Source organism: Ranitomeya variabilis, chromosome 4, assembly GCF_051348905.1.
Source record: "Ranitomeya variabilis isolate aRanVar5 chromosome 4, aRanVar5.hap1, whole genome shotgun sequence".
Classification (NCBI taxonomy): Eukaryota; Metazoa; Chordata; class Amphibia; order Anura; family Dendrobatidae; genus Ranitomeya; species Ranitomeya variabilis.
Window position 1 is genome coordinate 389,390,545 of NC_135235.1, and position 12,429 is coordinate 389,402,973.

General features: G+C 44.6%; 1 protein-coding gene across 3 annotated transcripts in view; it reads left to right on the forward strand.

Moving 5' to 3' along the window:
* Positions 1-12,429, forward strand: part of LOC143767153 (uncharacterized) — a 132,810-nt gene that overhangs the window by 55,304 nt on the left and 65,077 nt on the right. For 2 of the 3 annotated variants that reach the window (XM_077255201.1, XM_077255200.1), the window contains one exon: positions 12,314-12,405. The exons of the other annotated variant lie outside the window; for it this stretch is intronic. In XM_077255201.1, coding sequence (XP_077111316.1) covers positions 12,314-12,405 — 92 coding nt within the window. The remainder of the gene's footprint in view (positions 1-12,313; positions 12,406-12,429) is intronic. 3 annotated transcript variants of the gene reach the window in all.

A 12,429-nucleotide genomic window follows, 5' to 3' on the forward strand; every position in this document is an offset into this window, starting at 1 on the left:
TTTTTGCCCACATCTTGCATTTCTCCTTGTTAAATATCATTCTATTAGTCACTGCCCATTGTTGAAGCTTATCTAGATCCTTCTCAATCATTTGATCAGTTAACCTTCAGTTCCCTTATCTAGATCATTTGTAAAAATGTTAAACAACACTGGGGCCAGGACAGAGCCTTGTGGTACCCCACTTGAAACACTCTTCCAACTGGATGTGCAACTATTTATTACCACTCTTTGAGTATGATCACTGAGCCAGTTATAATGCTTAGCTGAAGATGAGATATACTATATCTACCGCATTTTCGGGCCCGCAGCATTGCTCCACTAATGCCACCGCCAGCTTCCTGAGGAACCCACTCCATCCCCACCAGCACCCAGGTAATATACCTTAAATTCAAACTATAAGACCCCAGTCTTATAAAAAAATCTTTGTTTTCCTATTTTCAACCCCAAAATTTGGGGTGCATCTTTCATTCCAGTGCATCTTATAGTCCAAAAAATACATTATATATTTTGTCTAAAATGCAAAGGAAACATGTTATCTTTAACTTTAGGCCTTTTATTAGAGATAATTTCATCTTCAACTTGCTTAACTGCTCACAATAACAGTAACTTTGACCAGGGGTGCCCAAACTTTTACATGCCACTCTATCTATCTTCATCTCAACAGATATCGAGGTAAAGTTGCGTTGCTCTCAAATATTAGATGACCAGGTTACCTTATCATTCATTCTCTGAACTGAAATATCCTGCATGTCTACTGCTCCATTCCCTGACAGCAAGCAGCCTGAATGGTATCTGAGTCATTCTATCTTTGGCATTGAATCCTGCATATATCTATATACAGTACAGACCAAAAGTTTGGACACACCTTCTCATTTAAAGATTTTTCTGTATTTTCATGACTATGAAAATCGTAAATTCACACTGAAGGCATCAAAACTATGAATTAACACATGTGGAATTATATACTTAACAAAAAAGTGTGAAACAACTGAAAATATGTCTTATATTCTAGATTCTTCAAAGTAGCCACCTTTAGCTTTGATGACTGCTTTGCACACTCTTGGCATTCTCTTGATGAGCTTCAAGAGGTAGTCACCGGAAATGGTCTTCCAACAATCTTGAAGGAGTTCCCAGAGATGCTTAGCACTTGTTCGCCCTTTTGCCTTCACTCTGCAGTCTAGCTCATCCCAAACCATCTCGATTGGGTTCAGGTCTGGTGACTACCCCACCACTCTCTATCTTGGTCAAATAGCCCTTACACAGCCTGGAGGTGTGTTTGGGGTCATTTTCCTGTTGAAAAATAAATGATGGTCCAACTAAACGCAAACGGGATGGAATAGCATGCCGCTGCAAGATGCTGTGGTAGCCTTGCTGGTTCAGTATGCCTTCAATTTTGAATAAATCCTTAACAGTGTCACCAGCAAATCACCTTCACACCATCACACCTCCTCCTCCATGCTTTACGCTGGGAACGCTGGGAACCAGGCATGTAGAGTCCATTCGTTCACCTTTTCTGCGTCACACAAAGACATGGTGGTTGGAACCAAATATCTCAAATTTGGACTCATCAGACAGATTTCCACTGGTCTAATGTCCATTCCTTGTGTTCTTTAGCCCAAACATGTCTCTCCTGCTTGTTGCCTGTCCTTAGCAGTGGTTACCTAGCAGCTATTTTGCCATGAAGGCCTGCAAGCACAAAGTCTCCTCTTAACAGTTGTTGTAGAGATGTGTCTGCTGCTAGAAATCTGTGTGGCATTGACCTGGTCTCTAATCTGAGCTGCTGTTAACCTGCGATTTCTGAGGGTGGTGACTCGGATAAACTTATCCTCAGAAGCAGAGGTGACTCTTGGTCTTCCTTTTCTGGGGCGGTCCTCATGTGAGCCAGTTTCTTTGTAGCACTTGATGGTTTTTACAACTGCACTTGGGGACACTTTCAAAGTTTTCCCAATTTTTCGGACTGACTGACCTTCATTTCTTAAAGTAATGATGGCCACTCGTTTTTCTTTGCTTAGCTGCTTTTTTCTTGCCATAATACAAATTCTGACAGTCTATTCAGTAGGACTATCAGCTGTGTATCCAACAGACTTCTGCTCAACACAACTGATGGTCCCAACCCCATTTATAAGGCAAGAAATCCCACTTATTAAACCTGACAGGGCACACCTGTGAAATGAAAACCATTTCCGGTGACTACCTCTTGAAGCTCATTAAGAAAATGCCAAGAGTGTGCAAAGCAGTCATCAAAGCAAAAGGTGGCTACTTTGAAGAGCCTAGAATATAAGACATATTTTCAGTTGTTTCACACTTTTTTGTTAAGTATATAATTCCACATGTGTTAAATTATAGTTTTGATGCCTTCAGTGTGAATTTATAATTTTCGTAGTCATGAAAATACATAAAAATCTTTAAATGAGAAGGTGTTTCCAAACTTTTGGTCTGTACTGTATGTTAGCCATCTTAGTATGCAATTGTTTTTGTTTATAGATATTTAACTCACTTCTGCTTGTCCTTTATGCAGAGAGATCACATAACTGTTTCAAAGCGGTTTATGATCCATGTAGACCTGGACATTTGTTTATCTGATCACTACATTTATTGTGTCCTGCTGTCTCAACTGAGTTAGATTGATTGGTAACGAGAGGGGGAAAAAAAAAGTGAGATCTAAGAGCTAGCTGTTGTGAATTTGGATTCTGGGCTCCCCCGGTGGCCGCTTGTGGAATTGGACTTGTCATCCTCTTTCCTGTTTCACCTGGTTCCATCAGTAGTGGGTGTCGCTATTTAAGCTCATTTCTCTGGTGGTTTCTTGCCGGTCAACAATGTTATCTGATGCCTCTCAGTGCTTGTTCCTGCTTCTAGACAACTACTAGATAAGTTGGACTTTTGTCCATGTTTTGTTTTGCCTATTTGTTCCAGTTCACAGCTGAAGTTTTGTTACTGTGTCTGGAAAGCTCTCGTTGATCAGGGATTGCTACTCTGGCGTTATGAGTTAATGCCAGAGTTTAAGGTAATCTCTGGATGGTGTTTTGTTAGTGTTTTTCTGCTGACCATGAAAGTATACTATCTGTCTTCTGCTATCTAGTAAGCGGACCTCAAATTTGCTAAGACTATTTTCCTGCTGCGTTTGTAGTTTCATCTGAACTCACCGTCATTATATGTGGGGGGCTACTGTCTTCTTTGGAATATTTCTCTAGAGGTGAGCCAGGTCTTATATTTCCCTCTGCTAGCTATTTAGGTCTTAGGCCAGAGCTGGGCATCTAGCGATAAATAGGAAATGCTACCTGGCTATTTCTAGTTGCGCGGCAGGCTTAGTTCATGGTCAGTATAGTTCCATCTTCCGAGAGCTTGTCCCTCTATAGGCTTGCTATGATCTCTGCCTGCAGAGATCATGACAGTTTGACCGGCCAATAAAGTGTTAAAGACCCAGGTTGAGAAAGGAGAGTTATAAGAAGTCTGCTGGAATTTTTTTTTTTTTTTCCTCCAGTCTGCCTTGCTGCAGTCTTTTTTCTCTCTCTCCTCCTAATCTCTGTATGCTCTGTGTGCACCTGACAATAATGGATCTCCAGAGTATAACTGCGGGTTTGAATAATCTCATCACGAAAGTACAAAATTTACAAGATTTTGTGGTACATGCTCCGGTATCTGAGCCGAGAATTCCTTTGCCGGAGTTCTTCACAGGGAATAGAGCTAGCTTCCAGAATTTCCGAAATAATTGTAAGCTTTATTTGTCCCTGAAGTCTCGTTCAGCTGGAGACCCTGCTCAGCAGGTTAGGATTGTGATTTCCTTGCTCAGGGGTGACCCTCAAGATTGGGCCTTCTCATTGCCAGCAGGGGATCCTGCGTTACGCGAGGTGGATGCGTTTTTTCTGGCCTTGGGCTTGCTTTATGAGGAACCTCATTTGGAACTTCAGGCAGAAAAAACTTTGATGGCACTATCTCAGGGGCAAGACGAAGCTGAAGTTTTCTGCCAAAAATTCCGTAAATGGTCTGTGCTTACTCAGTGGAATGAGTGCGCCTTGGCGGCAACTTTCAGAGAAGGTCTCTCTGATGCCGTTAAGGATGTTATGGTGGGGTTCCCTTTGCCTGCAGGTCTGAATGAGTCCATGACAATGGCTATTCAGATTGATAGGCGTCTGCGGGAGCGCAAACCGGTGCACCATCTGGCGGTGTCTATGGAAAAGACGCCAGAAAGTATGCAGTGTGATAGAATTCTGTCCAGGAGCGAGCGACAGAATTTTAGACGGAAGAATGGATTGTGTTTCTATTGTGGGGATTCTACTCATGTTATATCAGCATGCTCTAGGCGTACAAAGAAGCTTGATAAGTCTGTTTCCATTGGCACCATTCAGTCTAAGTTTATTTTGTCTGTAACCCTGATTTGCTCTTTGTCATCCATTGCCACGGACGCCTATGTTGACTCTGGCGCCGCTCTGAGTCTTATGGATTGGTCCTTTGCCAATCGTTGTGGTTTTAATTTAGAGCCTTTGGAGACTCTTATTCCTCTGAAGGGGATTGACTCCACCCCATTGGCTAATAATAAACCACAATACTGGACACAAGTAACCATGCGTATCAATCCGGATCACCAGGAGATTATTCGTTTCCTGGTGCTGTATAATTTACATGACGATTTGGTACTGGGATTGCCATGGTTGCAGTCTCACAACCCAGTCTTGGACTGGAGAGCAATGTCTGTGTTGAGCTGGGGATGTAAGGGTATTCATGGGGACGTACCTTTGGTTTCTATTTCGTCGTCCATTCCCTCTGAAGTCCCTGAGTTCCTCTCTGATTATCAAGACGTCTTTGACGAACCCAAGCTTGGGTCGTTACCTCCGCACCGTGAGTGCGATTGTGCCATAGATTTGATACCGGGTTGTAAATATCCAAAGGGTCGTTTGTTTAATTTGTCTGTGCCGGAACATGCTGCTATGCGGGAATATATAAAGGAGTCTTTGGAAAAGGGACATATTCGTCCATCTTCTTCTCCCTTGGGAGCTGGGTTTTTCTTTGTCTCAAAAAAAGACGGCTCTTTGAGACCATGTATTGATTATCGGCTTCTGAATAAGATCACTGTTAAGTATCAATACCCATTGCCATTGCTTACTGATTTGTTTGCTCGTATAGAGGGTGCTAAGTGGTTCTCTAAAATTGATCTTCGTGGGGCGTATAATTTGGTGCGGATCAGGCAGGGGGATGAGTGGAAGACCGCATTTAATACGCCCGAGGGCCACTTTGAGTATTTGGTCATGCCTTTTGGTCTTTCTAATGCCCCTTCAGTTTTCCAGTCTTTTATGCATGATATTTTCCGCGATTTTCTGGATAAATTTATGATAATATATCTGGATGATATTCTGATTTTTTCTGATGACTGGGACTCTCATGTCCAGCAGGTCAGGAGAGTTTTTCAGGTTCTGCGGTCTAATTCTTTATGTGTGAAGGGGTCTAAGTGCGTTTTTGGGGTCCAGAAAATTTCCTTTTTGGGGTATATTTTTTCTCCCTCTTCCATTGAGATGGATCCCGTCAAGGTGCAAGCTATTTGTGACTGGACTCAGCCCTCCTCTCTTAAGGGTCTTCAGAGATTTTTGGGCTTTGCCAACTTTTACCGCCGATTTATTGCTGGTTTTTCGGATGTCGTTAAACCACTGACTGATTTGACCAGACAAGGCGCTGATGTTGCTAATTGGTCCCCTCATGCTGTAGAGGCCTTTCAGGAGCTTAAGCGCCGTTTTGCCTCTGCCCCTGTGTTGCGTCAGCCTGATGTGAATCTGCCTTTTCAGGTTGAGGTTGACGCTTCGGAGATCGGAGCTGGGGCAGTGTTGTCGCAGAAAGGTTCCGACTGCTCCGTCATTAGGCCTTGTGCCTTCTTTTCTCGCAAATTTTCGCCCGCAGAGCGGAATTATGATGTTGGGAATCGGGAGCTTTTGGCCATGAAGTGGGCGTTTGAGGAGTGGCGCCATTGGCTCGAGGGGGCTAGGCATCAGGTGGTGGTATTGACTGACCACAAAAATTTGATTTATCTTGAGACTGCCAGACGCCTGAATCCTAGACAGGCGCGCTGGTCTTTATTTTTTTCTCGCTTTAATTTTGTGGTGTCATACCTACCGGGTTCTAAGAATGTTAAGGCAGATGCCCTTTCTAGGAGTTTTGACCCGGACTCTCCTGGTAATTCTGAACCCACAGGTATCCTTAGGGAGGGAGTAATTTTGTCGGCCGTTTCTCCTGATCTGCGGCGGTCCTTGCAAGAGTTTCAGGCGGATAGACCGGATCGTTGTCCGCCTGATAGACTGTTTGTTCCGGATGATTGGACCAGCAGAGTCATCTCTGAGGTACATTCTTCTGCATTGGCAGGTCATCCCGGAATTTTTGGTACCAGGGATTTGGTGGCAAGATCCTTCTGGTGGCCTTCCCTGTCACGAGATGTGCGAGTCTTTGTGCAGTCATGTGACGTTTGTGCTCGGGCCAAGTCTTGTAGTTCTCGGGCTAGCGGACTGCTGTTGCCCTTGCCTATTCCTAAGAGGCCTTGGACACACATCTCGATGGATTTTATTTCAGATCTGCCTGTTTCCCAGAAGATGTCTGTCATCTGGGTGGTCTGTGACCGTTTCTCTAAAATGGTCCATTTGGTTCCTCTGCCCAAGTTGCCTTCTTCTTCTGAGTTGGTTCCTCTGTTTTTTCAGAATGTTGTCCGATTGCACGGTATTCCTGAGAATATTGTTTCTGACAGAGGTACCCAATTTGTGTCTAGATTTTGGCGGGCATTCTGTGCTAGGATGGGCATAGATTTGTCTTTTTCATCTGCTTTTCACCCTCAGACTAATGGCCAGACCGAGCGGACTAATCAGACCCTTGAGACATATCTGAGGTGTTTTGTCTCTGCTGACCAGGATGATTGGGTTGCTTTTTTGCCATTGGCAGAGTTCGCCCTCAATAATCGGGCCAGTTCTTCCACCTTGGTGTCCCCGTTTTTCTGTAATTCGGGGTTTCACCCTCGATTTTCCTCCGGTCAGGTGGAATCCTCGGATTGTCCTGGAGTGGATGCGGTGGTGGAGAGATTGCATCACATCTGGGGGCAGGTTATGGACAATTTGAAGTTGTCCCAGGAGAAGACTCAGCGTTTTGCCAACCGTCATCGTCGTGTTGGTTCTCGGCTTTGTGTTGGAGATTTAGTGTGGTTGTCTTCTCGTTTTGTCCCTATGAGGGTCTCTTCTCCTAAGTTTAAACCTCGGTTCATCGGCCCTTATAGAATATTGGAGATTCTTAATCCTGTTTCTTTCCGTTTGGACCTCCCTGCGTCCTTTTCCATTCATAACGTTTTTCATCGGTCGTTATTGCGCAGGTATGAGGTACCTGTTGTACCTTCAGTTGAGCCTCCTGCTCCGGTGTTGGTTGAGGGTGAGTTGGAGTACGTTGTGGAGAAAATTTTGGACTCTCGTGTTTCCAGACGGAAACTCCAGTATCTGGTCAACTGGAAGGGTTACGGCCAGGAGGATAATTCTTGGGTCAATGCATCTGATGTTCATGCTTCTGATCTTGTTCGTGCCTTCCATAGGGCTCATCCTGGTCGCCCTGGTGGATCTGGTGAGGGTTCGGTGCCCCCTCCTTGAGGGGGGGGTACTGTTGTGAATTTGGATTCTGGGCTCCCCCGGTGGCCGCTTGTGGAATTGGACTTGTCATCCTCTTTCCTGTTTCACCTGGTTCCATCAGTAGTGGGTGTCGCTATTTAAGCTCATTTCTCTGGTGGTTTCTTGCCGGTCAACAATGTTATCTGATGCCTCTCAGTGCTTGTTCCTGCTTCTAGACAACTACTAGATAAGTTGGACTTTTGTCCATGTTTTGTTTTGCCTATTTGTTCCAGTTCACAGCTGAAGTTTTGTTACTGTGTCTGGAAAGCTCTCGTTGATCAGGGATTGCTACTCTGGCGTTATGAGTTAATGCCAGAGTTTAAGGTAATCTCTGGATGGTGTTTTGTTAGTGTTTTTCTGCTGACCATGAAAGTATACTATCTGTCTTCTGCTATCTAGTAAGCGGACCTCAAATTTGCTAAGACTATTTTCCTGCTGCGTTTGTAGTTTCATCTGAACTCACCGTCATTATATGTGGGGGGCTACTGTCTTCTTTGGAATATTTCTCTAGAGGTGAGCCAGGTCTTATATTTCCCTCTGCTAGCTATTTAGGTCTTAGGCCAGAGCTGGGCATCTAGCGATAAATAGGAAATGCTACCTGGCTATTTCTAGTTGCGCGGCAGGCTTAGTTCATGGTCAGTATAGTTCCATCTTCCGAGAGCTTGTCCCTCTATAGGCTTGCTATGATCTCTGCCTGCAGAGATCATGACAGCTAGCCTTCTATAAATGTAGACATACTTTGGGGATGCATTTGTGCAGGGGTGCATTCGTGCACTATTATTTGTGTACATTTATTCAAAGTACTTTTTTCTAAGTTCTCGGCAGTTATAACATGGCAGTTAGACAGGGCAGGAGACAGGTAAGAAAAACTAAATCTATTCCCTATTCATTTGAAACAGAACAAATACTCACCATATGTATTTGTATAATCTATATCCTGGCTGCCGCATTCACACACTTTCACCGCCCTTGCATTAACTCTCTACACTCCATCCATATCGGCCCCTCTGTCCTTGCCTCTCCTATGTATAGCACTCATGCTCTGTTCACATTGCTTAACAGCGCTGATCCATTCAGTCCCACCATCTAACACAAGAGACGCTGTCACAAATCGCTTAACCATCTGCTCACTCTTTCTATCCTCCTTCTCCTAGTTGCTGGAGACATCTCTCCCAACCCCGGCCCCCCTTGTTATAGCCAGTCAAACCTCCCAATTGCTACACTCAGAAACCCCTCTAACCTTATTAATATTCCATGCATGCCTTCTGTCTCTTTCAATTGTGCCCTTTGGAATTCTCGCTCTGTGTGTAATAAACTCTCCTTCATTCATGACTTCTTACTTTCTAACTCTCTTTATCTCCTGGCTCTTACTGAAACCTGGATCCAGCAGTCAGACACCACCGCTGCTGCTGCTGCTCTTTCATATGGTGGACTACACTTTTCTCATACCTCAAGATCAGACAACAGAGCAGGTGGAGGCGTTGGTCTGCTCCTTTCACCAAAATGTACCTTTCAAATTATCCCCCAAGTACCCTCACTTGTATTCCCTTCCTTTGAGGTCCATGCTGTCAGACTCTACGTCCCCTTTTCCATGCGAGTGGCGGTGGTGTATCGTCCTCCCGGCCCCTCTCATCAGTTCCTGGATCACTTTGCCACCTGACTTCCACACTTTCTCTCCTGTGACACCCCACCCTTATCATGGGTGATTTCAACATCCCCATTGCTTCTCCCCTCTCCCCATCTGCTTCTCACCTTTTATCTCTAACCTCCTCTTTCGGCCTCTCGCAGCATACTAACTCTCCAACGCATGAAGATGGAAACTCCCTTGACTTGGTCTTCTCCCGGCTTTGCTCAGTGGACGAGTTCACAAACTCCCCTCTCCCGCTCTCTGACCACAACCTTCTTTCATTCTCCATCAAGAACTGCCATCCCGCTCAGGCCACCCCCACTTTCCACACTTATAGAAACATACAGGCCATTAATACCCAGAAACTTATGAAGAACTGCAGTCCTCATTGGCCCCAATCTCCTCCATCTCATGTCCTGATTCTGCTCTGAAGCATTACAATGAAACCCTGCAAAGTGCCCTGGATATATCTGTACCTCCTATACATAGAACAACTCAGCACAGACGGCGACAACCATGGCACACGCTGCAAACACGTTTCCTGCAGCGGTGCTCCAGGTGCGCCGATCGTCTGTGGAGAAAATCTAATCCACCCGAAGATTTCATCCATTATAAGTTCATGCTAAAAACATACAACTCTGCCCTTCACCTCTCCAAACAAACCTATTTCAACACCCTCATCACCTCACTGTCAAATAACCCTAAACGTCTCTTTGACACTTTCCAGTCCCTACACAACCCAAGAGAGCAGGCCCCAACCATGGATCTCTGCACTGACGATCTGGCCAATTACTTCAAAGAAAAAATTGACCACATTCGACAGGAAATCATCTCCCAATCTCTTCATACCATGCACTGTCCTCCCTCCCCCACTGCATCTAGTTCACTCTCTGACTTTGAGCCAGTTACAGAAGAAGAAGTAGTCGGGCTCCTTGCATCTTCTCGCCCAACCACTTGCAGCAGTGACCCCGTTCTGTCACATCTCCTCCAGTCCCTTTCCCCGGCTGTCACCTCTCACCTAACAAAAATATTCAACCTTTCTCTCACTTCCGGTATTTTTCCCTCCTCATTTAAGCATGCCATCATACATCCATTACTTAATAAACCATCCCTTGACCAAAACTGTGCCGCTAATTATAGACCTGTCTCTAATCTTCCCTTAATCTCTAAACTCCTCGAATGCCTGGTCCACTCCCGTCTTACCCGCTATCTGTCAGATAACTCTCTTCTCGACCCTCTTCAATCTGGTTTCCGCTCTTTACACTCTACTGAAACTGCCCTCACTAAAGTCTCTAATGACCTACCAACAGCTAAATCTAATGGTCACTACTCCATGCTAATTCTCTTGGATCTCTCCGCAGCATTCGATACTGTAGATCATCAGCTCCTCCTCAATATGCTCCGCTCCATCGGCATCAAGGACACCGTTCTCTCCTGGTTCTCCTCCTATCTCTCTGACCGATCCTTCACTGTATCTTTTGCTGGTTCCTCCTCCTCTCACCTTCCCCTTACTGTTGGGGTTCCTCAAGGATCAGTCCTAGGCCCCCTCCTCTTCTCTTTGTATACTGCCCCTATTGGACAAACAGTAGATTTGGTTTCCAGTACCATCTCTATGCTGATGACACCCAATTATACACCTCTTCTCCTGTTATCACGCCGACCTTTTTAGAAAACACCAGTGATTGTCTTACCGCTGTCTCTAACATCATGTCCTCCCTCTATCTGAAACTGAACCTGTCAAAAACTGAACTCCTCGTGTTCTCTCCCTCTACTAACCTACCTTTGCCTGACATTGCCATCTCCGTGTGCGGTTCCACCATTACTCCAAAGCAACATGCCCGCTGCCTTGCGGTCATCCTTGATTCCGAGCTTTCATTCACGCCCCACATCCGATCACTGGCTCGCTCTTCTTATATGCATCTCAAAAACATTTCTAGAATTCGCCCTTTTCTTACTTTCGACTCTGCAAAAACTCTTACTGTTTCACTTATTCATTCTCGTCTGGACTATTGTAACTCTCTACTAATCGGCCTCCCTCTTACCAAACTCTCCCCGCTCCAATCTGTCCTGAATTCTGCAGCCAGGATCATATTCCTCACCAACCGTTACACCGATGCCTGTACCCTGTGCCAGTCATTACATTGGCTACCCATCCACTCCAGAATCCAGTACAAAACTACTACCCTCATCCACAAAGCACTCCATGGCTCAGCACCACCCCACATATCCTCTCTGGTCTCAGTCTACCACCCTACCCGTGCCCTCCACTCCGCTAATGACCTCAGGTTAGCATCCTCAATAATCAGAACCTCCCACTCCCGTTTCCAAGACTTTACACGTGCTGCGCTGATTCTTTGGAATGCTCTACCTAGGTTAATACAATTAATCCCCAATCCCCACAGTTTTAAGCGTGCCCTAAAAACTCATTTGTTCAGATTGGCCTACCGCCTCAATGCATTAACCTAACGATCCCTGTGTGGCCTATCATAAAAAAAAAAAAAAAAAAAAAAGAAAAATAATCAGGTGTCTCGTATCATGTTCTCATACACTTTATGCAGTTAATAGCCCTCTGTGTCTGTACTGCTACATAGTTAGGCAGTTAACTGGTTCATGCAGCTTTACATGAACACCCGAGCCTTACACTATGGCTGGTCCAAATAACTAAAGCAATTGTTACCATCCACCTCTCGTGTCTCCCCTTTTCCTCATAGTTTGTAAGCTTGCGAGCAGGGCCCTCATTCCTCCTGGTATCTATTTTGAACTGTGATTTCTGTTATGCTGTAATGTCTATTGTCTGTACCAGTCCCCTCTATAATTTGTAAAGCGCTGCGGAATATGTTGGCGCTATATAAATAAAATTATTATTATTATTATTATTACCTGTCAAAATGAATGTCTCAGCTCATCTAATGCATCTGTGTGTGGCTAGCTTAAAAATTCTGTTTGGATCCAATCCTGATATTTTCTATTAAAAAAATGTTTTTGTATGTAAAATGGTAGAGAAATCTCCTTCACCTGATGATCCTATAGAAATAATGTATTCAGTCACCATGTGTGTCTTCTACAGTTGAATCCAGTAATGAGGAAATAGAGTGTCATCATCTACTATATTTTGAGGATTATCAAGATGAAAATCAGAAGGTCCTACAGGATGATCAGGTAGATAGAGCCAAAAATGCTTTA